The sequence below is a fragment of the Scyliorhinus torazame genome, chromosome 8 (genome assembly GCF_047496885.1).
Source record: "Scyliorhinus torazame isolate Kashiwa2021f chromosome 8, sScyTor2.1, whole genome shotgun sequence".
NCBI lineage: Eukaryota > Metazoa > Chordata > Chondrichthyes > Carcharhiniformes > Scyliorhinidae > Scyliorhinus > Scyliorhinus torazame.
The window spans coordinates 151,665,746-151,693,444 of record NC_092714.1 but is presented as its reverse complement, the minus strand read 5'-3'; the positions used below and the strand labels follow the sequence as shown (position 1 = coordinate 151,693,444).

General features: G+C 46.3%; 1 protein-coding gene across 4 annotated transcripts in view; it reads left to right on the top strand.

The window, feature by feature from the left end:
• akap11 (A kinase (PRKA) anchor protein 11) overlaps positions 1-27,699 on the top strand; it is a 134,421-nt gene that overhangs the window by 2,702 nt on the left and 104,020 nt on the right. For all 4 annotated transcript variants that reach the window (XM_072514374.1, XM_072514375.1, XM_072514372.1 and 1 more), the window contains exon 2: positions 22,074-22,180. In XM_072514374.1, the coding sequence (XP_072370475.1) occupies positions 22,085-22,180 (96 nt within the window). In that variant the 5' untranslated portion in view covers positions 22,074-22,084. The remainder of the gene's footprint in view (positions 1-22,073; positions 22,181-27,699) is intronic.

The window sequence follows — 27,699 nt, the reverse complement described above, 5'->3', positions numbered from 1 at the left end:
ACAGTCCCAGTCTACTCAACCTCTCCTCGTAATCCAACTCCTTCAGCTCTGGGACTAACCCAGTGAATCTCCTCTGCACACCCTCCAGTGCCAGTACGTCCTTTCTCAGGTAAGGAGACCAATACTGAACACAATACTCCAGGTGTGGCCTCACTAACACCGTATACAATTGCAGCATAACCACCCGAGTCTTACATTCCATCCCTCTAGCAATGAAGGACAAAATTCCATTTGCCTTCTTAATCACCTGTAAACCAACTTTTTGCGACTCATGCACTAGCACACCCAGGTCTCTCTGCACAGCAGCATTTTTTAATATTTTATCATTTAAATAATAATCCCTTTTGCTGTTATTCCTACCAAAATGGATAACCTCACATTTGTCACCATTGCATTCCATCTGCCAGACCCGAGCCCATTCACTTAGCCTATCCAAATCCCTCTGCAGACTTCCAGTATCCTCTGCACTTTTTGCTTTACCACTCATCTTAGACACAGTGTTGGACACATTGCCCTTGGTCCCCAACTCCAAATCATCTATGTAAAATTGTGAACAATTGTGAGCCCAACACTGATCCCTGAGGGACACCACTTGCTACTGATTGCCAACCAGAGAAACAGCCATTAATCCCCACTCTTTGCTTTCTATTAATTAACCAATCCTCTATCCATGCTACTACTTTCCCCTTAATGCCATGTATCTTTATCTTATGCAGCAACCTTTTGTGTGGCACCCTGTCAAAGGCTTTCTGGAAATCCAGATATACCACATCCATTGGCTCCCCGTTATCTACCGCACTGGTAATGTCCTCAAAAAATTCCACTAAATTAGTTAGGCACGACCTGCCCTTTATGAACCCATGCTGAGTCTGCCCAATGGGACAATTTCCATCCAGATGCCTTGCTATTTCTTCCTTGATGATAGATTCCAGCATCTTCCCTACTACCGAAGTTAAGCTCACTGGCCTATAATTACCCGCTTTCTGCCTACCTCCTTTTTTAAACCGTGGTGTCATGTTTGCTAATTTCCAATCCGCCGGGACCATCCCAGAGTCTAGTGAATTTGGGTAAATTATCACTAATTGTGACACAAATTAAGATTATTATCAATAGGACTGGAAAGTTAATTAGTGTCATTGGGGAAGGTTTAAACTAAACTGGCAGGGTTTGGGCACCAGCTTTAAGAAGTAGGAAAGAAGAAAAAGGTGCATAAAGGGAGTGTTGGACAGTATTGTGAATAGAATCAGTCTAAGAAGGATTATGAGGAATACAAAAGATAGGTTTGGAAAGTATGTTTTAAAAATTATTTCACAGGCTGTGGGCACCACTGGCTAGGCCAGCATTTATTGCCCATCCATTGTGCATGTGTGTAATAAGATTAGTGGCAATAATGGAAACATGGCTGAAATATGGCTCTTAAGAGAAGGATATAAAGCGTTCATAAAAGATAGGGAAGGAAAGAATAGAAGGGAGGTGGGGATGCAGTACTGATTAGGGAAGACATTGTAATGTTGGGATGCACGGTGGCACAGTGGTTAGCACTGCTGCCTAACAGTGCCAATGACTGGGGTTGGATTCCAGCCTTGAGTGACTGCGTAGAGTTTGGACTTTCTCCCTGTGTCTTTGTGGGTTTCCTCCAGGTGCTCAGGTTTCCTCCCACATTCCAAAGATGTGCAGGTTAGGTGGGGTTACGGAGATAGGGTGGGAATGTGGGCCTCTGTAGGGTTCTCTTTGAGAGGTTATGTGTAGACTCGATAGGCCGAATGGACCCCTTCTGCACTTTTGGGATCCTATGGGAAGAGAGGATGCTCTTGAGGGACCACAGGCAGATCCATTTGGTTACAGTTGCAAATACAAAAGTGTAATACTGCACTGCTGGGGGTATTTTATAATGAGAGATGGAGGAACAAATTCAGAGAAATCACAGAAATGTGCATAACTATAGTGTGATGATACTGAGGGACTTTAATTAATTAAATATTGGTTGGGAGAATGTTAGAGTGAAGAGCAAGTAGGGGCAAGAATCTCTGAAATCTGTTCAGGAGAACAGATTGATATGTCCTCGGTCCAACTAGGAAGGAAGCATTGCTGAATCTGATGCTGAGAAATGAGGCAGACCAAGTGCCTGTGGGGGGAGAATTTGGGTAAGAGTGATCATCATATAAGGTTTAGGTTGGTAACAATCTAAAGTAGAAGTTTAAATTGGAAGAGGACAGACTTCAAATGCGATACAAAGGGGTCTCACCAGAGTAATGGAACCAAAGACTGTAAGGAAAATATGGGGGATTTTTAAGGAGAGGATAAATTTGGTACAGACTAAGTACTGTGGGCAGCACGGTAGCATAATGGTTAGCGCAATGTGGCTTCACAGCTCCAAGGTCCCAGATTCGATTCCCGGCTTGGGTCACTGTCTGTGTGGAGTCTGCACGTTCTCCCCGTGTGTGCGTGGGTTTCTGCCGGGTGCTCCAGTTTCCTCCCACAGTCCAAAGATGTGCAGGTTAAGTGGATTGGCCGTGCTAAATTGCCCTTAGTGACCAAAATTGCCCTTAGTGTTGGGTGGGGTTACTGGGTTATGGGGATGAGGTGGGCTGGAGGTGTGGGTAGGGTGCTCTTTCCAAGAGCCGGTGCGGACTCGATGGGCCGAATGGCCTCCTTCTGCACAGTAAATTCTATAAGTACATTCCTACAAAAGGGAAAGATAAGGAACCAAAGTGAGGGCTACTTTGATGATGATGAAGATAGAGGGCTGGATTCTCCGCCACGCCACTTTTCTGCCCCGACATGCCGGCGGGATTCTCCGTTATGCCGGCCGGTCAATGGGGTTTCTCATTGTGGGGCAGCCCCACGCCGTCGGGAAACCCCCGGGCGCCGGCAAAACAGAGAATCCCACAGGCGGAGAATCCCACCCAGAGAATATGATGAAACACCATAAGAGGGTTTATGATACATGTCAGGTGAATTATTCCTGCACGAAACAGTTCTAATAGAGCAAGTTGAGGGGTGAGGTGAAGAGGGAAATAAGATGGATAAAGAGTGAAAGTGAGAACAGAACGGCAGTGAGCAAAAATGGGAACCCAGAAATCTACTGGCATGTAAATAGTAAGTTGGTAGTCAGAGTGGAGTTGGTTCTATTTTGGGCAAGGAGTGATATACCGTTAGAGGCTGCAGTACGTGATGCGAGCATTGTAAGGATGTTTACTAAGGAAGAGGGTGGCACAATGGTTAGTACTGCTGCCTCACAGCGTCAGGGACCCAAGTTCAATTCCAACCTCGGGTAACTGTCTGTGTGGAGTTTAGACAAAGATAGACAACACCAATTTGTAAAAGGCACATTGTGCTTGACTAATCTAAATTAAATTTTGGATGAAGTAACAGAGAAAGTTGATGCAGGGAATGTGGTGGATGTTGTGTACATGGATTTTAAGAAAGCGTTTGACAACGTACCAAATAAAAGCCTGGGTAACAAAATTGAGGGTCATGAAATAGGGTTAGTGTCAGCTTGGATAAAAATTTGGCTTGGGGACAGAAAGCAGTGAATTGTGGTGAATTTTTCAGCCTGGAGGATGATGGTGTTCCCTATGGGTCAGTGTTTTGATCATCAAAATCTGATGAGGATACCAAACATGGAGGTGTGACAAGCAGTGTGGACAATATCAATTATACAATTGCTAATGTAGCGTTCCTAAAAAGTGCAACTTTAAATAAAACAATGTTAAATCAGATTTTCCCTCATAACCGATGTAAAATCTGCAGTTTGGTTCTGCAGGGCCTTCCGCCTCAGAATAAAAAAACAAATGGTTAAGCCATGTAGGTTGAAATACTTTACATTGTAAAATTCCAATGTTCATAAATGAAGCAACTTTTGAAATAATTTAAAAAATATCAAAGAAATATACTGGCTGTTCCTACGAGCTTCCCCCTTGCTGCAGAGCTTTCTGCCTCACCCACATGCCATTTCTTGAACCCTTGCTGTGAGCGAGGGTTTGGGAGATGAACAGCAGGTGGCAGGGAGAGCTGCTATTCGGTTAGAGCAACTTTGAGTTGCAGAGGTAACCCACTAGTGGGAGGGTTGGCAAGTGAGAGAGGCCACACCAAAATGATGCCAATCTGGCCACACAACCCTACCATAGAGCCCGCGTAACACAACTATAAAATGAAACTCCCGATGTTAATTAAGCATGAATATCAGCCCCATTAACTGCCTGATGTTGAAAGTGGAATGACCTGAAATGGGGCTGATATTCGCGTGATAGGATGTAGATTGGCGAGTGCAATGGACAGACAAGTGGCAGAATTTAATACTGAGGAGTGTGAGATGATGCATTTTGAAGAGGAAGAGCAAATGCAGTATGGAATAAATGGTACAGTTTGAAAGAATGTGTACAATTGGAGACCCTGGGGGGGGGGTTCATGTGAAGCGGGTAGAACGTATTGAGAGTGTAGTTCGCAAAGTAAATAGAAGGGTTGGTTTGCGAAGCTGGAGTTCTCGGAGCAAAAGAGTTTGAGGGTAATTTGATAGAGGGGTACCAGATGATGTTGGCACAGTTAAGGTCGACAGAGAAAAGGCTGTTCCGTTAGCTGATTGAACAAGGCTAAGGGGACACAGAGTGAAAGTATTAGGCGAGAGACATAGATGGATCTGTAAGGGAGAAATTTTTGACAAGTGGGAATGTTCTGGAACATGCTGGCAACGGGGCTGCTGGAAGTGGAGACAGGTCAATAATTTGAAAAGGTGTTTGGACGGATACTGGAACAAAGTAAATTTGCAGAGAATAGAGCAGGGCAATGGGGCTGACTCTGTTACTCTGGGTATTTCACTCCTTTTCATCTCCGTACTTTAATGATGTATTGCCAGCGTTTTTCTATATTTGTTGTTCAGTGACTGTGTCACTGCTGACACCAATGCGGTGTCATTATTAATTGTAATCGGTGGTTTCATTCTTTTGAACTCTTCACATTTCCTTCCAAAAGCATACATATTTTACTTGCTTTGGGGATTTGTGAGGGAGGGGGTGAAATTTGCTTGATCGTTGATGGCGTTCACGCCAATAATTCTCAAACTATAGGATGACGAAGACTGTGTCCTGAATATTCAAGGGTATGTGACATTTGGAAAGGTCAGGAAGCTAGGAAAAGGAGAGGGGGTACAATGGAGAGAGATGACCTTAGTTCTGAAGATCAAGGTATCGAATCAATTTTGATAGAAATGAGAAATAGTAAAGGTAAGAAGTCACTTGAGGAAGTGGTTTATAGGCCTCCAAACAGGAACCAAACTGTAGAACAGGGTACATAGGAAGATTTAAGGGGGGATTGTGAGAAAGGCATGCAATAATCATGGGTGATTTCAATCGACAACTTGATTGGGTGAATCAGACTGACAAAGGTCACCTGGATGATGAGTTCATAGTGTTTTTGGGACAGTTTCTTGGAGCAGTATGTTCTAGCACCAACCAGAGAGGAGGCTATATTAGATTTGGTAATGTGCAAGGAGACGGGATTAATTAATGACCTCCTAGTGCAGGCGCCCCTAGATAGCGGTGATCTTCATATGATTAAATTTCACATTTGGTTTCGGGGAGAGGGGAATAGCCATAAGATTGTGTTTTAAACTTAGTGTATAATCATGTAAAGATAAGTGGCAGGTCAGAAGATTGGACGGAATATGAAGAACAGCAAAGAATGACTAAACCATTAATTTAAAAAAAAAAAAAAATAATTTTTATTAAAGGTTTTCATAAAATATCAATAACAAAATGAAAGGAACCCAACAGGGTTAAGTACAAAACACAGTCCAAAAAAACACCCCACCATTACCCCCCCCGTACATAAATAACAAATTAACATTAACACCCCGACTTAATACAACAAGTATATACACCCCCTCAGACCCTCCAGTGTAAATAACAAAAAATAAAAATAAAGTGACCCCCCCCCCCCCCCCCCCCCGAGTTGCTGCTGCCATTGACCAATGTCTACCGCTCTGCCAGGAAGTCTAAAAACGGTTGCCACCGCCTAAAGAACCCTTGTACCGACCCTCTCGAGGCGAATTTCACCCTCTCCAACTTAATAAACCCCGCCATATCATTAATCCAGGATTCCACGCTTGGGGGCCTAGCATCCTTCCAATGAAGAAGAATCCTTCGCCGGGCTACCAGGGACGCAAAGGCCAGAATTCCGGCCTCTTTCGCCTCCTGCATTCCCGACTCCTCTGCCACCCCAAGTATTGCGAGCCCCCAGCCCGGCTTGACCCTGGATCCTACCACCCTCGACACCGTCTTTGCTACGCCCTTCCAAAATTCCTCCAGCGCTGGGCATGCCCAGAACATATGGGTGTGATTTGCTGGGCTCCCAGAGCACCTAACACACCTGTCCTCACCCCCAAAAAACCGACTCATCCTTGTCCAGGTCATGTGTGCCCTGTGCAGCACCTTAAACTGTATGAGGCTGAGCCTCGCGCACGATGAGGAAGAGTTCACCCTCCCCAGGGCATCTGCCCACGTCCCTTCCTCAATTTCCGCTCCCAACTCCTCCTCCCACTTACCTTTTACCCCCACCACCGAGGTCTCCTGCTCCTCCTGCATCACCTGGTAAGTTTCCGAGATCCACCACCACTGGGCTCGTGGTATACCTCCTTGGAGGCAGAGGTGCCGTTGCCAGCGCCCCCAGACTCGTACCCACACAAGGCGCCGTCTCCAGCCTCTTCCATGCAGCCTCCTCCCCCTCTATCACCCACTTGCGCACCATCGTCCCATTGGCGGCCCAGTAGTATCTCTACTCCGCTCCAGTCTCTCGCACCCACACAAACCCCATTATACTCCTGTTAACCCGCCTGAAAAAAGCCTTCGGGATAGACACAGGGAGGCACTGGAACAGGAACAAAAACCTTGGGAGCACCGTCATTTTGATTGACTGCACCCTACCCGCCAAGGACAGCGGCAACGCGTCCCACCTCTTGAAGTCCTCCTCCATTTGCTCCACCAGCCTTGTAAAATTAAGCCTATGCAGGGCCCCCCAGCTCCTGGCCACCTGGACTCCCAGATACCTGAAGCTCCTCTCCGCCTTTTTTAGTGGGAGCTTGCCAATCCCCCTCTCCTGGTCCCCTGGATGAACCACGAACAGCTCGCTCTTCCCCATGTTGAGCTTGTACCCCGAAAAGTCCCCGAATTCCCTAAGAATCCTCATTACCTCCGGCATTCCTCCCACCGGGTCCGCCACATACAGCAACAGATCGTCCGCATAAAGTGACATCCTATGCTCCTCCCCACCACGCACCAACCCCCTCCAGTTCCTTGACTCCCTCAGTGCCATAGCCAGGGGTTCAATCGCCAGTGCGAAGAGCAGGGGGGACAAGGGACACCCCTATCTCATCCCTCGGTGCAGCCAAAAGTACTTGGACCTCCTCCTGTTTGTGGCCACACTCGCCAGCAGGACCTCATACAACAGCCTAACCCACCTGACAAGCCCCACCCTAAACCCAAACCTCTTCAGCACCTCCCACAGGTAGCCCCACTCTACCCTATCGAAGGCTTTCTCAGCGTCCATCGCCACCACTATCTCCGCCTCCCCCCTCCCTCGCCGGCATCATGATAACATTCAAAAGCCTCCTCACATTCGCATTCAACTGCCTCCCCTTCACAAACCCTGTCTGGTCTTCATGGATGATCTGCGGCACACAATCCTCAATCCTCGTGGCTAAGACCTTCGCCAGCACCTTGGCATTTACATTTAGCAAGGAAATTGGTCTGTAAGACCCACACTGCAGGGGATCCTTGTTCCGCTTCAGGATCCAGGAGATCAGTGCCCGGGACATCGTCAGGGGCAAACGCCCCCCTCCCTTGCCTCATTGAAGGTCCTAACTAACAGCGGGCCCAACAGGTCCATATACCTTTTATAGAATTCGACCGGGAAACCGTCCGGCCCCGGTACCTTCCCCGCCTGCATGCTTCCTATCCCTTTGATCAGCTCCTCCAGCCCAATCGGGGCCCCCAATCCCGCCACCAGTGCCTCTTCCACCTTTGGTAACCTCAATTGGTCCAGGAAGCGGCCCATCCCTCCCTCCTCCCGTGGGGGCTCGGATCGGTACAATTCCTCGTAGAAGTCCCTGAAGACCCCATTGATGCCAACTCCACTCCGCACCACACTCCCTCCCCTGTCCTTAACTCCCCCGATCTCCCTAGCTGCGTCCCGCTTCCGAAGCTGATGCGCCAACATCCGGCTTGCCTTTTCCCCATACTCGTAAATCGCCCCCTGGGCCTTCCTCCACAGCACCTCCGCCTTCCTGGTGGTTACCAGGTCGAATTCGGCCTGGAGGCTACGCCTCTTCCTCAACAATCCTTCCTCGGGTTCCTCCGCGTTCCTCCTGTCTACCCTCACCATCTCCCCCACCAGCCTCTCCCTCTCCCTCGGCTCCTTGTGGGCCCTAATAGAGATCAGCTCTCCCCTCACCACCGCCTTCAGTGCCTCCCATACCATCCCCACTCGGACCTCCCCGTTGTCATTGGTCTCCAGGTACCTCTCTATACTTCCTTGGACCCGCTCGCTCACCTCGTCCGCCAACAGCTCCACATCCAAGCGCCACAGCGGGCGCTGGTCCCTCTCCTCCCCCATCTCCAAGTGCACCCAATGCGGGGGGTGGTCCGAAATGGCGATTGCCGAATACTCAGTATCCTCTACTCTCGCTATCAGCGCCCTACTCAAGGTGAAAAAGTCGATTCGGGAATCAGCCTTATGGACATGTGAGAAGAATGAAAATTCCCTAGCCCCTGACTTTGCAAATCTCCAAGGATCAACCCCTCCCATCTGGTCCATACACCCCCTCAGCACTCTAGCCGCCGCCGGCTTCCTACCCGTCCTAGACCTGGAGCGATCCAGTGCCGGATCCAGCACCGTGTTAAAATCTCCCACCATTATCAGGCCCCCCACTTCCAAGTCTGGGATCCGACCCAACATACGCCGCATAAAACCCGCATCGTCCCAGTTTGGGGCATACACATTGACCAGTACCACCCTCTCTCCCTGCAACTTACCATTATGTACCTGCCGCCATTATCTGCCACAATGCTCGACGCCTCAAACGACACCTTCCCACCAAGATCGCCACCCCTCGATTTTTGGCATCCAGCCCCGAGTGAAACACCTGACCTACCCAACCTTTCCTCAATCTTACCTGGTCTGCCACCTTCAGGTGTGTCTCCTGGAGCATAACCACATCCGCCTTGAGGCCCTTCAGGTGCGCGAACATGCGGGCCCGCTTAACCGGCCCATTCAGTCCCCTTACATTCCAGGTTATCAGCCGGATCAGGGGGCTACCCGTCCCCCTCCTCCGCCGACTAGCCATGACCCCGCCTCGGCCAGCCACGCGCCCGCAACCCACACCCGGCCCGTTCCCCACAGCGGCATACCCCCGTCTCAACCCCCCCCACTCGCTCCAGCTCCTCCTTGACCATAGCAGCAGCAACTCGATTCCCAACCAAAACAGTACCCAACACGCCCCAGCCACCCTCACTGACCCAAAAGAGAAAAAACACAAAGAAAAAGAAACCCGGAGCAATGCAAAGGCCCTCCCCTCGAAACAAAAATAAACATAGCATATCAACTGCAGTCCCCAATCGCCCATCCCGACCCTCAATCTGTGTCCAACTTCTCGGCCTGAACAAAGGCCCACGCCTTCTCCGGAGACTCAAAATAATGGTGCCGGTCCTTGTTGGTAACCCACAGTCGCGCCGGCTGCAACATGCCAAACTTCACCCCCTTCCTGTGCAGCACGGCCTTCGCTCGATTGTACCCGGCCCCCCTCTTCGCCACCTCCGCACTCCAGTCCTGATATATCTGAACCACCGCATTCTCCCACCTGCTGCTCCTCTCCTCTTGGCCCACCTGAGCACTCACTCCCGATCGACCAACCGATGGAACCTCACCAGCACTGCCCGCGGAGGCTCGTTAGTTTTGGGCCTCCTCGCCAGCACTCTATGGGCCCCTTCCAGCTCCAGGGGCCCCTGGAAGGACCCCGCTCCCATCAGCGAGTTCAACATGGTGACCACATAGGCCCCCACGTCCGGCCCCTCCAGCCCCTCTGGGAGGCCCAGAATCCCCAGATTCTTCCGCCTCGACCGATTCTCCATCTCCTCGAACCGCTCCTGCCATTTCTTGTGGAGCACCTTTACCGCCAGGCCTAAGATCTCGTCCTCATTGTCAGAGATCTTTTGTCGAGCCTCGCGGATCGCCACCCCCTGGGCCATCTGTGTCTCCAGCAGCTTATCAATAGAAACCTTCATCGGCTTTAGCAGGCCCGTTTTAATCTCTTTGAAGCAGCGCTGGATACCCTCCTGCTGCTCTTCCGCCCACTGCATCCACGCTGCCTGGTCTCCGCCCGCCACCATTTTGTCCTTCTTCCCTCGCACCTTCTTCGGGTCTACCACCACCTTTTTTGTTGCCCCGCTCCTAGTTGAAGCCATATACTGATGGGGAGCTGTTGTAGACTCCTTCCCACACCGGGAAATGTCGAAAAAGTGCCGTTGGGGGCCCTGAAAAGAGCCCAAAAGTCCGTTTTTGCGGGAGCCGTCGAATGTACGACTTAGCCGCAACTGGAAGTCCGACTAAACCATTAATAAGGTGGGAGTAGGAAAGAAAACTATCTAGAAATATAATAAAGTTTCTGTAGGTATTTAAAAGAGGAAAGAAGTAAAGTGAGCATTCACAGATTCATAGAATTTACAGTGCATAAGGAGGCCATTCGGCCCACGGAGTCTGCACCAGCTCTTGGAAAGAGCACCCCACTGAAGCCTATGCCTCCACTCTATCCCCCTAACCCAGTAACCCCACCTAACCTTTTTTTTTGGACACTAAGGGCAATTTATCATGGCCTATCCACCTAACCTGCACATCTTTGGACTGTGGGAGGAAGCCGGAATGCCTGGAGGAAACCCACGCAGACACGAGAACGTGCAGACTCCACAGGCAGTGACTCAAGCCGGGAATCGAACCTGGGACCCTGGAGCTGTGCTACCGCGGTGCCCTCATTCAACCTCTAGACAGTGAGAATGGGGAACTAATGATGGAAAGTAAGGAATTGGTGGATGAATTCAACAGATATATTGTCTTCACTGTAGAGGACAGAAGTAACATCCCAGAATTAATTGTGTATTAGGAGGTGGAAAGGAGGGAGGAACTTAAACAAATGCGCCCTATCCCCGTAACCTCACCTAACCTGCACATCTTTGGACTGTGGGAGGCAACTGGAGCACCTGGAGGAAACCCACGTAGACATGGAAAGAAAGTGCAAACTCCACATGGTCACCCAAGGCCAGAATTGAACCTGGGTTCCTGGTGCTGAGGCAGCAGTGCTAACCACTGTGCCACCGTGCCAAAAGTAATCTGGGTCTTTGGTACATACAGGTTAATATGCAGGTACAGCAAGTGATTAGGAACGCAGGTGGAATGTTATTTATTGCAAGGGGAATGCTTTTGCTACAGGTGTACTGGGTGTTGGTGAGACCACATCTCGAGTACAGTCTACAGTTGTGGTTTCCTTATCTAAGAAAGGGCATAAATTCATTAGAAGCTTTATTGATATTTCACCCTCCCTCTTTGCCAAAGGCCCTTCTATATTGTACACAGAATTAAAGAGATATTGTACAGTTTTAAAAAAAAATCATTTGAAGCTGTTCAGAGAAGGTTTATTTGACTGGTACCTGTGAGGAATTGAACAAACGAATGTGATATAAAATAGTTAGTTCAAATATTAGTTACAATAATGTAGATGTGAGCCAGTCTGACAGTAGTGAGTTCACAAACAAAGGACAAAGGGATTCAGAAAGCATGGCAAGGATGGGGAAAAGGATGCTGGGTAACAAGAGGCCCAGGGTTAAGGAATGCGAAGTGAGCCAATCAGGATTTATGGCCGGGTCAGGAGGTGTATAGGATGACCTATGAGAATCTTGTCTGTGAAACCTGTTGCCATTTGAATGAGATTTGTAAAGATTTCTTTGTCTCCGATCTCACTCGGTTCTGGAGCTCTAGGAGACCACTTGTGTGTTCTGAATCTCTGTAGAGCGAGTCAGCCTTGCAAGTTGGTTATAAATAAATAATACTAGACCTATAAATCCCTCTCGAGTTTATTGAGGCAAGACTGACGGGTAAAGAATTCAATATTGTCACCTGGGATGGGGGAGGTTATTTTTTGAGTAAAAGTTGGCCAGGCTGGGCGTGTATCCACTGGAGTTTAGAAGAATGAGAGATGATCTTATTGAAACAAATAATATCCTGAGGGGATTTGGCAGGGTGGATGCTGAAAGGATGTTTCCTTTGTGGGAGAGACTAGAACTAGGGGGATACAGTTTAAAAATAAGAGGTCCCCTGTTTAAGATGGAGATGAGAAGAAAGTCTTTCTCTGAACGTTAAGAGTCCTTGGAACTCTCTCCCACAGAGAGTGGTGGAGGCAGGGTCATTTAATATTTTTAAGGCAGCGGTAGACAGATTCTTGATTAACAAGAGGGTCAAATGTTATTGGGGCAAGCGGAATGTGGAGTTGAGGCCACAATCAGATCAGTTATGATCCTATTGAATAGTGGAGCAGGCTCAAGGGGCAAAATGGCCTGCTCCTCCTAATTTGTATGTTTGTAGATTAGCTGTTTTTATCCTTGTCTCCTCCGCTTGGCAGAAGAATCTTAGCGTTCTGAAAGACTGGGATAAAGGAATTTGGACTTGCTAAGCTATTGAACTCTCGGGCGCGTCAGTCAAAATGCTTGGAGAATACGCAAGACATACTGCTTTCACTATGCCTAGCCTGAGACTGACATCTTGACTAGCTTGCAGACCCCTTGCTATTTATTTGTGCCTCTGCCACTCTGAATACTGAGTTTGCAGATTGAGCGCAGACTGATGGAATGAGGGATAGCCTGCATACATTGCTGCTGCAGTGTTTCTGAATGGGAACTACTTAAAATAGAAACATGACAGTGGCAGCAGAAGTACTCTTCGTGGATCAGTCTATGACAAATTTTATCGAAGGCTATTTGTACGTTGCAAATTGTATGTCAACACATCACATGATTCCTGGTGTATGTCAGTTTAAAGTATCCTGATTAGTTAACATCTGCCCATCTATTCAATGTTGGTCTACAGTGGAAGTGCTTTATCGTGGGCAGAGTAGAAGGGCGACACGGTAACAGTGGTTAGAGCTGCTGCCTCACAGCACCAGGGACCTGGGTTTGATTCCGACCTCGGTGACTGGCTGTATGGAGTTTGCACGTTCCCCCCGCCGTGTCTGCGTGGGTTTCCTCTGGGTGCTCCAGTTTCCTCCCACAGTCCAAAGATGTGCAGGTTAGGTGGATTGGCCATGGTCAATGCGTGGGGATCTTCGGCACTGTAGGGTTTCTATGGATTTGCAGTAAGCTGGTGACTCCGAAATGCCCAGGATGATGGGTTTAAGCAGATGTTGCTTGTCATAAGATGGTCTGATTTAAGAATGTGGCTTGGACCTGGCTGGATTGTGTAAACGTCATGAAGAGGATCTAGTCAGAGTGGAACCAACAAGTGGGAATGTTCGAAATGGGAAGTGAAAACTCAAGAGTCGGCAATCCTCCGTAACAAACACTGAATGATTTGGATGGCGGCTATTAGTCAGAGCTCGTATGGTGCAAGTAAGACTGGTCTTTCTGAGGAGGGAACAGTGGACATTACATGTACAAACCTCCACAAACTGTCCAGTAATATGTTTTTCTAAAAATTCAAGTGCCCAATTATTTTTTTTCCAATTAAGGGGCAATTTGGCGTGGCCAATCCCCTGCACATCTTTGGGTTGTGGGGGTGAAACACACGCAGACATGGAGAAAATGTCCAAACTCCACAGACAGTGACCCAGGGCCGTCCAGTAATGTTTAATGCCAATTTAGAAGGTTTGGCAAGCTGGAAAGAGATGAAAACTGATGGATGCGTGAAGGTTGTCTCAATTAAGCTTTGTAAAACAATAAGGGAAAAAGTACTTCATAATGGAAACTAGACATCCACATCTGTTAAGGTTAAACTGAATTCTGAAGAGATTAACAACACAAATGTGGAATTTGAAACACGAACAGATCAGCCATAATTTTATTGAATGGTGGAGGAGGCTCGAGGGGCAGAGTTGCCGTCTCTTTGTTCATTTGTCCAGATTTGGGCCAGGTAACAGTATTTAATGAGGAGGGTTGATGAATTCCCCCTTGGATGATCTTCGGACCTGCTGAGTCTGCTTCTTGCTCTCCAGATCCATCTGCAGAGTAACTAATGCCCTTGGGAGGCCTCTCGGGTCAGCACTGATTATTCCAGGTTTCTGCCTTGTTGTTAGGTGCTAGACCCAATTAAGAGGCAGACCTATATGTCCTGTAAAAAGTGGAGGTCTGTCCTTGCAACAACTTCTGATTGCTTTTCCTTCTGATATAGTGTTAAATATACTTATCCTGCACTGAAACAGGCTCTGTTTCTGTTACATTCTACTTGAGCCCCATCCTATCTTCATCTCACCATGTATCTATTGTTCATTTATTTCCAATGACACCACTGCAAAGTGTGTGATCTTTTTCTGTGTTAAAATTGCTGTAGAAAATTGAGTTGTTGGAACATAAAGAGATGGACAGGTGGGCGCATTGACAGATAGATTGATTGAGTTTTACAGCACGGATAGATAGATTGGTTGGGTTTCAGTTTCTGATGATCAGTCTGCGAAGCTCACAATGTTAGTGAATGCTGCTCCAGCTCTTCCCCATCAATGAGTTAGCGAGGCCGTTGAGTGCACTTCTCAGCACAGACTTTTCAATTCTGGACCTCCATGTCTGACCCCCAGCCGCAACTGAGTGCTTGAATTTGAGTTTGTGTTATTCGAAGAAGCCCATCATTGTTCACAGCTAGAACCTTGTGTCGAAGTTGTTGTGTTAGATGCATGAAAAGAGATGACGCATTTTGATCCCAGTGAGAGCTGTTCTGAGTTTTCAAATGAGTTGACCCTCCTGTGTCCTTCTTTAGGAAGCATTGAAAACGATACACTTACAGATTTATTACGGTGCAGAAGGAGGCCATTCAGCCATTATATTTGTACCAGCTTTCCGAATGAGCAACTCACCTAGTACCATCTTAACGCCTTCTCCTCATAGCTCTGCAGATAGCAGTGTCAATGGGACATGTTTCCAAAAATATCTATAATCTGGTTGCTCCTGGCATATAGACGAGTTAATTGGGAACAATGGGTTTATCTATAAAAGGGATAAAGTAGCAGCAATTGGAATAGAGCTTTGCAGAATACGATCAATGATGAAATTGCATTCAATCATTTCTTCCCCACCCACCTCCCCAAAGATTTCATCTTCCTTGTGTGGAATGGATGGGAGGTTTTTCATGTACAACTATTCATCATCAGGCTTCCCTCACTGTGTCATGGTAAAACCCACTGAAGGGCACTTTGATTTTCAGTTGTGTGCAGGCTGTAATTAGCACCAGTGAGATAGCTCAGATTCATATATTATCCAGTCTCGGATTTCAGGTTGAGAGCATCTTGAGCTCCTCAATAAGCTAGTGATAATGGCTGCTGTTTAATGTTTGCAAGCATTGGAGCAGGTGGACTTTAGTTCAGTCACAACTGCAGAGCTACTGGTTAAAGTTGATCATATGTCAGCTGTTTTGGGTTTTAATGCAATGGCAAGGAGTCAATTTGTCATTTTTATTGTTTTCTAAACGGGCATAAACAGTTTTGTGTCGTTTGCAGTCAGATCTTTGCCCACTCGCCTAACCTATCTACGTCCTTTTGTAGACTCCTTATGTCATCTTCACAATTTACTTTCCTCGCTATCTTTGTGTCATCAGCAAATTTAGCAACCATTCCGTCAGTGCCTTCATCCAAGTTATTTTAATGTATCATTTAAAAAAAAATTTAGAGTACCCAATTCAATTTTTCAAATTAAGGGGCAATTTAGCGTGGCCAATCCACCTACCCTGCACATCTTTGGGTTGTGGGGGCGAAACCCACGCAAACACGGGGAGAATGTGCAAACTCCACACGGACAGTAACCCAGAGCCGGGATCGAACCTGGGACCTCAGCGCTGTGAGGCAGCAATGTTAACCACTGTGCCACTGTGCTGCCCTAAATTAATGTATTTTAAAGAGATTTATGCGGATGTTGCCAGGACTGGAAAATTGCAGCTATGAGATAGGCTGGGGTTTTTCGCTTTGGAATAGAGGAGGTTGAGGGGAGATTTGATTGAAATGTACAACATTGAGTGTGGATGGAAAGAGCCTATTTACTTTAGCATAGAGGCTAGTGATGAGAAGACATAAATTTAAAGTGATTGGTAGATAGCTTAGAGGGCAGATAAGGGGCTGGTTCTCCACCGTGGGGTGCTCTGTTTTGCCGGCAGCCCGGGGGTTTCCCGGAAGCGTGGGGTTGCCCCACAATGGGAAACCCCATTGACCAGCCGGCATAACGGGCATCCTGCCGGCGGGGTGAACCTGAAATGCGGCGGGGCGGAGAATCCAGCCCAAGGATTTTTATTTTTCATTCCGAGGGCGTGGGAGTCTGGAACTCGCAACCTAAAAGTATAGTCGAGTCAGAACCCTCATTTAAAAGGTGTCTGGATATACGCCTTGAGCACCGTAATCTGCAGGGCTACGGAACAAATGATGGAAGTGGGATTAGATAGGGCGGCTTGTTTTTCGGCTGGTGCAGACACGATGGGCCGAGTGGCCACTTTCTGTGTTTTAAACGTTTTATGATTCTGTATAGATGTGTGATTTCAAAAAGATCTTGGTCTTTTATAGCGTACACTACTTGTTGCTTTAAAAAGCAGTGTTTTTCAATTGTAATGTATCTAATAAAAAATTTTTTACAGCTTGATATTGTGGTTGGAACAGTAGATCACCTTTACAGCGTTACATAGTGCAGTGGCAAATATGAATGGTTTAATGTTGAAATCTTTTAACTTCAGAATTTTGAAATATTTCATTCTGACTTCATTTTCATTTTAGAAAGGACAGACTTGAATTTCTATGGTGTCTTTCCACGACCTCAATATCTTTTACAGCCAATGAAGTACTTTTAAAGACGCTGTAATGTAGTAAATACAGCAACCTATTTGCTTGCAGCAAGCTTCCCCACGCAACAGTGTCATCATGAATCTGTTTTAGCTGTGTTTTTTGGGAGCTAAATATTGGCCAGGACACCGAGGAGATCTCTCCTGCTGTTCTGTGAATAGTGGCATAGGATCATTTACTTGGGCGGACAAGGTCTTGGTTTAATGTCTTATCCGAAAGGCAGTGCTGTGCCTATGTCAGTGCAGAACTCCCCTCACTGGAGTGTGAGCCTAGAATTATGCTCGGCTCCCTGGAGTGGGACTTGAACCCACAACCTCCTGCTCAGAAACTAGAGTGTTACCCATGGAGCCACAGCTGACACTGTGTTGCAATGTTTTAAAATGTTTTTCATGCATCTTGTGAGCAGCACCCCTCCCACCCCACTTCACTCCACCTCTGTCAGTACTATATCAGTTGTATTCTTTGCAAATGATGAACCGTTTGCTGAGAATGGTGGTCACAGTGGCATGAATATGTGCAGCACTGACTCTTGGCTTCTGTTGTGAAAGTAAAATGGCAGCTGTGCTGTTGAGGACAATGATTGTTGAAGTTGTTACTTGTTGAGCCTGGCCCTATGTCACCCGTCGGATAGAAATGCAATTAGATTTCATGTTCTAGTCTCCAATTATCCGTTCTCCATTTCCCTTTGCTAACATTTTTGTAATTTGAAGGCTTGGATTTTTGCTCCGGGTGCACTGTGTTCCTGCACGGGGGAAATAACATCCACCCATGGCTTCGGGGTGACATTCCATTACCAAAGATTTAGTCAAATTCGAATGATTGTATGAAAGTTTCAGACGTTTAATTTTGACATTGACTGTGACTCTTACTATTTAGCATGGGGGGGGGGGGGGGGAGGGAATCTGCGCATTATCTAATACGTAAATCTGATTGACATTATAGCTGTAATTCTATTTAAGGGTTCTGATTACAATTCCAAATGCACAGTCGCAGTGTGCGGTGGAGGCAGCTTCAACTGAGGCAGTTTAAGAGGGAATCGGATTATCGTTTGAAAAGGACGAACATGCAGGTTTATGGGGAGAAGGCCGAGGGATTTAACACTAGATTGCTCACTCTTTTGGAGAGCAAGCACAGACATGATGGGTGAATTACCTCTTGCGCTGTTAATCATTCTATGGTTCAAATTGAATCTCACATTTTGCAAGGCGGAAACACTTCACTGCGTTTTACAGATGTTAAAATAAAACATTTTATGAAATGTGCAAACCGAGTTGCACATTGTCTAATGAACAGAACCTCTTTTCTGAAGTCTACATTAGTTGAATAGTGCCTCAACTTTGAAATTCTTGTCTTTGTTTTCAAATGAACGGGGGAGTGGGCCTAGGTGGGGTGCTCTTTCAGAGGGTCGGTGCAGACTCAATGGGCTGAATAGCCTCCTTTTGCACTGTAGGGATTCTATGGACATCCATAACTCGGTCTCTGTTTTAATCACTTTGTCATTTTGAATATGATGCTTTAAATTGATATTCTCATTTATAGTTAAGTGAAATAACTATTGGGATAGTCTAAGAGTAGACTCCAGAAATGTTGAGACTAAGATGTGACCTGATACGGTTCTTTTAATGTTGAAAGAGTTTGATAGGATAGGAGTAGAAAAGAACATTACCACATGAGGGGGAGTCCAAAACAAGGGTCCATAATTATAAGATAGTAGCTAATGAATCCAGCAGGAAATTCAAAAGAAATGTCTTCATGCAGAGAGTGTTGAGATTATGGACTTGTAACATGGAGTATTTGAGGTGAATAGCATAGATCCATTCACAGGGAAGCCAGGTAAATGAGGAAGAAAGGGGTGAAAGTATTGGCATGTCAGTAGGGCTCGATGAAGTAAGATGGGATGATAATCTTTATTAGTGTCACAAGTAGGCTTGTAATGAAGTTACTGTGAAAATCTCCTAATCGACAAACTCTGGCGCCTGTACGGGTACACTGAGGGAGAATTCATGATGTCCAATTCACCTAACAAGCAAGTCTTTCGGGACTTGTGGGAGGAAACTGGAGCACCCGAGAGGAAATCCATGCAGACACAGGGAGAATGTGCAGATTCTGCACAGACAGTGACCCAAGCGGGAATCGAACCCGGGACCCAGGTGCTATGAAGCAATAGTGCTAACCACTGTGCTACCGTGCCGCCCTGGGAGAGTTGGTTGGAGTGTAGGAGATTCTCTACTGTGGAGTTCAGACACTGAAGATTACAGCAGAAAAGTGTAATTACGTTTTATTGAATTTTTTTTCCCTAACAACAATTTTTCCCCTCTTACAAAGCAAACGCAACAATAACAATACAGAAATTTTTAACAATACACAAGTAACAAAACCCCTTTATCTTTGACCTAAACTAAACTAACCCCCCCCCCCCCCCCCCCCTTCCCCCTGGGTTGCTGCTGCTGGTCATCTGTCTTCCCTCTAACGTTCCCCTAGGTAGTCGAGAAATGGCTGCCACCGCCTGGTGAACCCTTGAGCCGATCCTCTCCGGGCAAACTTTATCTGCTCCAGTTTAATGAACCCCGCCATATCATTTACCCAGGCCTCCAGTCCGGGGGGGTTTCGCCTCCTTCCACATGAGTAGGATCCTGCGCCGGGCTACTAGGGACGCAAAGGCCACAACGTCGGCCTCTTTCGCCTCCTGCACTCCCGGCTCTTCCGCAACTCCAAATAGAGCTAACCCCCAGCCTGGTTTGACCCGGGCCTTCACCACCCGAAAAGTGTAATTACAATGTGGTATGATCCCATTATAAATGGGGCCATATGAATTTATATTGGGGGGACATATTGTTCCAAAACTTACACAAAAGACATTAGGAAGTACAGCTTTGTGAAGAAGGAATGCACAAAAAAACAAGGTTTCTCAATAGGGGCACATCTAACATCCCAAACTGCACAGTACGTGATATATCCTCCATGGATGGGAAAGGCAAGGTATCAATGTGACTAGATCTAATTCCTGGTTTTGGTTTTAAAATATTTACTAAATTGCTGTTTGTTCGCTCAGCAACAGTGAACATCAGTGACTGTAATCGTGACCACTCCCTAGTTCTAACTGCCCTCCGGTTTCTTGGGGTGATGGTGGTACAAAACAAACTTCCTGATCTATCCAGGTAACCGCATTGAAAAGATAGACAACCTGTGACCAGGGTCACTGATGCATGGAAACACTGAGTGACCTGTGACCCACATCACCTTTCTGCTCCTACTCTGCAGCCCTTTCTCATTGCTTACAGATCCCAATAGATGCCCCTGGTAATGTTCCTGTACACCACAGCCCGCATTGATAAGCTGGGAACTCACAATGAGAAATGTGTGTATAACTTGTAAATTGAGCTGATGAAATTCAGTTGGGAGAAATACCAAGTCCTTCATGCGCTCAAGTGGGCTGGCACTGGAGGAACAGAAGCATTGTGGCTTCACTGAAATTACAGAAGAGGAGACTGGCCCATTAAGTCTGTGCTTGTGTAGGTTTGTTAGATAATATCTACTTCCATTCCATTTCCTGTATCCTTTTGTATTCCTTAATTTCACTAAGGGAAGGAAATTTGGCTTTACCCTGGTCTGGCCTATAATGGACCCAAACCGCTCAGTTGTATGATTGGATGGACAATAAATGCTGCCTTGGCAGCAATGCCTACATCCTGTGAATTAATAAAAAAAGATAAGAAATACTGAAATGGAAAGAAAGCACAGAAAATGAGAGAAATCTGATATTTCTGACCAACAGTAAATTGAAACAATTGCAACAATGCTCAGTGGCATTGAGTAAATTAAGTCAGCTGTGGAATGTATTAAAAGATCAAAAGCTGCAATAATGAGGTAGTTATGCCACTTCATAAGTCACTGGGTACACCTTTGGGTCCCCACAGTTAGAAAAAACTCACTGCAGCTCTTGAAATGATAAGACAGTTATCCAAATGATTGAGGAGATGGTGGGATTGAATTATGAAGATTACGTTGGCTTTGTTTCTATTGGAAAAGAGAAGGTTGAGGTGATTTTTCAGGATTTCAAAGGGACCCGAGTACAGAACGTGACAAGTTATTTCAGGTCGTCCACTGCAGTGGATACAGAGGACCCCATGAAGGGAAATAAATCCAAAATTAATCAGTGGAATCATCATTATTTCAGTGAGCGAATGGTCAATCTATTGACCATTTGGTATTGATTCTTTCAAATGCAAATTACGTTTCCTACAGAAATTATATTTTGGGATCTTCTCCACCATGATGGCACAGTGGTTAGGCCTGCTACCTCACAGCGCAAGGGACCCGGGTTCAATTCCAGCCTTGGGTGACTGTAGAGTTTGGACTTTCTCCCCGTGCCTGGGTGGGTTTCCTCCGGGTGCCCTGGTTTCCGCCCACAGTCTAAAGATGTGCCGGTTAGGTGGATTGACCATGGTAAATTGCTCCTTAGTGTCCAGGGATGTGCAGGTCAGGTTATGGGGTTACAGAGATAGGGGAGGGTGGGCACGGGTAGAGTGCTCTTTCGAAGGGTTGGTGCAGACTCAATGGGCTGAATGGCCTCCTGCACTTTAGGGATTCTATGATTTTAAGTCAAAAAATAAAACACCTGAACAACATTTGGGTTAGTATTTAATTTACTAAGTTCAAAACCTTATAGGTTAACTAAAGGTTCTAATTAGTGAAGATATTGGTGTCTGATGTTTTGTTTCTGCAACAAAGATTGTCCAATGTTAGTTTACAGCTTCAGAATTTAACTGCCATCTGCATGTCACAAGTTAGAATTTTTACACTTGCCCCAGCTTGGACCTTTGTCTTAAAAAGATGCCGTGAAGACTTGAGCAATGGGATGCAGACTACCCCTCACTCCAAATCAATGGAACAGTTGAGAGTTGGTTTCTTTTTCAGCTTTGAGGTGAACTGCACTTTTTTTCCCCCTTGCCAGTTCTTCTACATCAGCATCCTTCAAAAAATGACCATTTTCTTTGTTTATATTCTTTGTTTGCAGTGGTCTCTGCTATGATTATCAATGTCAGATCCTGCATCAGTCATCCTATTATGGATAACAGGATGGGAAGTGGCAGTTCGAAGTCCAGACTGTCTCTGAAGAAAGAGGTGACTATTAATATGCCAACTTAATAATTACAATATGGGTGTAAGAGTTGCTAATTTTAGGACGAGCTTTAACTTTACTTTCTATATGTACTTCACTGTTATCAAGTGATGGGTTGTATGAACCATTTAAGACTTGGATCCTATTTTGTCGCATTTCTTTATTGCAAAACTTCAGCATAACCCACTGTGTACAATGTTGCCTTGCAAGATCAGACAGCAACCAGGCAAAGATGCAATGATTTGACATATCCTTCAATACCTAAACGTAGGAACAAGAACCTTTAAGTGAAGATGTTGAAAGCAAAAAAATATCGAGAAATTAGTTATTCCTTGGTGACAGAACTTAGTGACCTTCAGATTGTCCTAGGTAACAGACTGCTGATTGAGAGAACCTCGAGAGATATTTGACTGGTGCTGCCAGCAATAACTCTTCTTGCTGTGTATAAACTGAGGTTGTTATTTTTCTTGTTGCTGTAGTGGGAACCTTATTTACAGTTTGTTAAATGTCAAACGCTCACATGTCACTTACAGCAACAATGTAATCTTTGTTTTTGTGAGCTCTGTTTTTTTTATCTCCATAATGTTTCACACTATTGGGTCATTCCTGATTCTCAAATATTAGCGTCCTATCTCGAGGTTTATTTGTCTTTTTTTATTCATGCGCAGGATGTACAAGGGGGCATAACTATAAGGTTCGGAGTGGGAGATATAGGAGGGATGTCCGAGGTAGGTTCTTTACTCAAGAGTGGTTAGGGTGTGGAATGGACTGCCTGCTGTGATAGTGGAGTCGGACACTTTAGGAACTTTCAAGCGGTTATTGGATCGGCACATAGAGCACACCAGAGTGACCGGGAGTGGGATAGCTTGATCTTGGTTTTAGACAAAGCTCGGCACAACATCGAGGGCCGAAGGGCCTGTTCTGTGCTGTACTGTTCTATGTGGGCGGCGCTGGCTAGACCAGCATTTATTGCCCATTCCTAGTTATCTTTGAGAAGGTGGTAGTGAGCCGTCTTCTTAAACCCTGCATCCCTGTGGTGTAGGCACATCCACAGTGTTGTAAGGGAGGAAATTCCAGGATTTTGATCCAGCGACAGTGAAGGAGTGGTGTAACAATCCCAGTTGATATTATAACTGAATGGGAAGATCCTAGAATGGAACCCTGGATCAAAAGACCATAACTTGTATTTGTTTTTATAAAACGTGAGTCACAGGACCGCTAATTAGTTTTAACAACCAGAAACATTTTTTGGGGGACTGCCGGTGGAGTAATGTAGGGGGAAGACATGCATGCGGTGGCTTGCGCTGGTGTACTGTACTTTTTGCCCCTTTTCCTAGTAGCCCTGAGTGTTTACTCTTGAAAATCCACATAGCTATTGTAATAAAGGTATTGTAATAAAAAATGCCCAACAAAGAACAAAAAAAGTACAGCACAGCAACAGGCCCTTCGGCCCTCCAAGCCTGCGCCGACCATGCTGCCCTAAAACCTTTTACACTTCCGGGGTCCGCATCCCTCTATTCCCCCCCCCCCCCCGGCTGACAGCTTAATTTTTTCCCAAAGAATTTGATAAACGGCTGCCACCTCCGAGCAAATCCTTGCACCGAGCCCTTCAGGGTGAACTTAATTTTCTCAAACCTGAGAACCTCGCCAGGTCACTCACTCACACCGCCGTCTTCAGGGGGACCGAGTCCCTCCATTCTAGCCAGATCCGTCTCCGGGCTACCAGGGAGGCAAAGGCCAAGCTATCGGCCTCTCTCTCGCTCCCTGGATTCCTGGGCCTTCTGACACACCAAAAATCACTACCTCTGGTCTCGGGACCACCCTAACTCTCAGAACCTCCTACATAACGTCAGCAAACCTCTGCCAGAATCCCTCAAGCTTCGAACAAGCCCAAAACACCCGCACACCACCCACACCTATTCTCCACCCTTTCAAAAAACCTGCTCATCCGGGCCACAGTCATATGTGCCCTGTGGACCACCTTAAATTGTATAAAGCTAAGCCTGGTGCACGACGAGAATGCATTAACTCCTCAGGGCATCCTCCCACAGCCCAGCTTCCAACTCCCTACCCAACTCTGCCACTCACTTCCGCTTCACCTCCCCTATCTGTGCTCTCTCCCAGTCCATCAGCTTCTTATAAGTTTCCGATATCTTCCCCTCTTCTACTCCCGTTTTGAACAATTTTTCCTGTAGCCCCTGGGGCCGCAGGTGCGGTAAGGTCGATACCTACCTCCGCACAAAGTCCGTCACCTGCAAATAATGGAACCCATTTCTGCCGGCCAGCTCAAATTCCTCCTCCAACACTTCCAAGCGCGGAAAGCCGCCGTGCCCCCCCCCCCCCTCCCAGAACAAACCAGTGATTGCCACATATTGGTGCCTAAACCGAAGCCAACTCCAAACCCATGTGCTGCCGTCACTGTCCCCACACCCTTAGGACCGCCACCATTATCAGGTTTGTGGAGCACCTGGCCGGCAAGAACAGCAGAGCAGTGCCCCTAAACTCGTGTCCTTGCATGAGGCTGCGTCCATCCTCTCCCATACCAACCCCGCCCCCATTACCCATTTCCTGACCATCACAATAATTGCCGCCCAGTAGTAATTCATAAAGTTCGGGAGAGCCCCCACCTCGGCCCCACGCCAGCAGCACCTCCTTCACCTGCGAGGTTTTACCCGCCCACACACATCCTGAAATCACCGCGTTCACCTTCCTAAAAAACGCCTTGGTAATGTAAATCGGGAGGCTCTGAAACAGGAACAAAAACCTCGGGAGGACCATCGTCTTTACCATCTGAACCCTTCCCGCCAATGACAACGGGAGCGCATCCCACCTCCTAAAGAACCCCATCTGAGAAAATTTGGCATGTCAGCTATGACTCTCACCAACTTAAAGCATTCTTTCTGGTTGTATCGCAGTTTGGTATGGATCCTGCTCTGCCCAAGGCCGCAGGAAACTACAAAAAGTCGTGAATGTAGTGCAGCACATCACGCAAACCAGCCTCCCATCCATTGACTCTACCTATAATTCCCGCTGCCTCAGAAAGGCAGCCAGCATAATTTAGGACCCCACGCACCCCGGACATACTCTCTTCCACCTTCTTCCGTCAGGAAAAAGATACCAAAGTTTGAGGTCACATACCAACCGACTCAAGAACAGCTTCTGCCCTACTGCCATCAGACTTTTGAATGGACCTACCTCATATTAAGTTGATCTTTTCTCTACACCTTACTATAACTGTAACATTATATTCTGCAGTGTCTCCTTCCTTCCCTAGGTACGGTATGCATTGTTTGCACAGCATGCAAGTAACAATACTTTTCACTGTACACAAATACATGTGACAATAATAAATAAATCAAATCAAATTCATCTGCTCGACCAACCGAACCAAATTTAACTTATGCAGCTGCTCACCCACCCACCTGAATGCTCAAGAACCGAAAGCTCCCACCCCAATCCCTTCTCCTGCTCCCTCGCCTGGATCGGAAAGACCTCGCTCTTCCCCATGTTCAATTTTTACCCTGAAAACCAGCATTATTTCCTTTTTTAAGGAGTTAGTCACCATCAGCTGTTAGGGGGTTTAGGTTAGTTTTTGTGTAAAAGTTAATAGGTGTGTATGTTTTTGATTTTTTTTTCTCTTCTATTGTGCATATCTGTTTGATTGTGTTTTTGGTTGTTTTTTTTTAATAAACATTTTTTAAAAAAGAAATATTTTTTTTATGAAACATGAACAAATTGGATTATGATACAATACGCCTTTACTCCCCCTTAGCTTAACAATTCCAGGTTTTATGATTAACACAGATTACAAAGTTCTTATTAACCTTCAATGGTCTCATTAGCACAAAGTCCTTTTTAAACACGCTAGATGACTGTGGTCAAGTACACTGACCACTTTGAACCCAAGTTAGTGTCTGTGGATTTCTCCTCCAAATCCGCCCCCCAGATGATCAGATGAGAGTTTGCAAACTCCACTCTCAAAAATAGACTTTCTCTCAAAATAATGCTTTCCACGAGCGATTTGTATTCCGAAATCCAGACAAGGTTTTCCAATTGACACTTTTAAACAAAACCTCCATTCCATTTTTAACAGTGAATCCAGTCCAGGATTTTACACCAACCCCGTTAGGATTTCTTTGCCTTGACTGCTGTGCAAACTGCTCACAATTGCTTTAACTCTCGATTCCCAGGCTGTATTAAAATGGCATCAGACGTTTGATTTACCTTTTGAGGGCTACTGCCCCACTTTAAACTGGCTTACTGCAATTGTGTCTTTAACTCAGAACACTTTGCTTACTCTTGAAATTCTTCTGAACCATATCTTGATCTCTGTTCACTTAATTCCAGATTTCTTGGACACTTCATTTCTCTAGTTTCCTTAACTAGCTGAGCTTTAGATTTTTGGCATCAGTTTTCTTAACCATTATTCTTTTTGTCTAGCAAGGCTGGGAGAGACATTCTTTAGCCTTCTAAAACAAACTGCTTCTAGCAGAGCTGTGAGAGCTGCCTTCTCTCTTACTATCTATCTTCAACATTTAAACTAATGTGCCAGGGGGATGGGAACCGATGTAGGAAGTCAGTGGGGACAGAAACAAAAGGCAGGAAGGGAGAGTGTGTAAAGCATGACCAGAGAAAGCAGGGCAGAGAGCAAGGAAGGTCTACATTAAACTGCATTTATTTCAATGCAAGGGGCCTGACGGGCAAAGCGGATGAACTCAGGGCATGGACGGGCACATGGGACTGGGATATTATAGCTATGACTGAAACATGGCTAAGGGAGGGGCAGGACTGGCAGCTCAATGTTCCGGGGTACAGATGCTATAGAAAGGATAGAACAGGAGGTAAGAGAGGAGGGGGAGTGGCGTTTTTGATTAGGGAGAACATCACAGCAGTACTTAGAGGGGATATATCCGAGGGTTCGCCCACTGAGTCTATATGGGTGGAACTGAAAAATAAGAAGGGAGAGATCACCTTGGTAGGACTGTACTACAGGCCCCCAAATAGTCAGCGGGAAATTGAGGAGCAAATATGTAAGGAGATTACAGATAGCTGCAAGAATAATAGGGTGGTAGTAGTAGGGGACTTTAACTTTCCCAACATTGACTGGGACAGCCATAGCATTAGGGGCTTGGATGGAGGGAAATTTGTTGAGTGTATTCAGGAGGAATTTCTCATTCAGTATGTGGATGGACCGACTAGAGAGGGGGCAAAACTTGACCTCGTCTTGGGAAATAAGGAAGGGCAAGTGACAGAAGTGCTAGTGAGGGATCACTTTGGGACAAGTGACCATAATTCCATTAGTTTTAAGATAGCTATGGAGAATGATAGGTCTGGCCCAAGAGTTAAAATTCTTAATTGGGGCAAGGCCAATTTTGATGGTATCAGACAGGAACTTGCAGAGGTAGATTGGGGGAGACTATTGGCAGACAAAGGGACGGCTGGTAAATGGGAGGCTTTTAAAAAGGTGTTAACCAGGGTGCAGGGTAAGCACATTCCCTTTAGAGTGAAGGGCAAGGCTGGT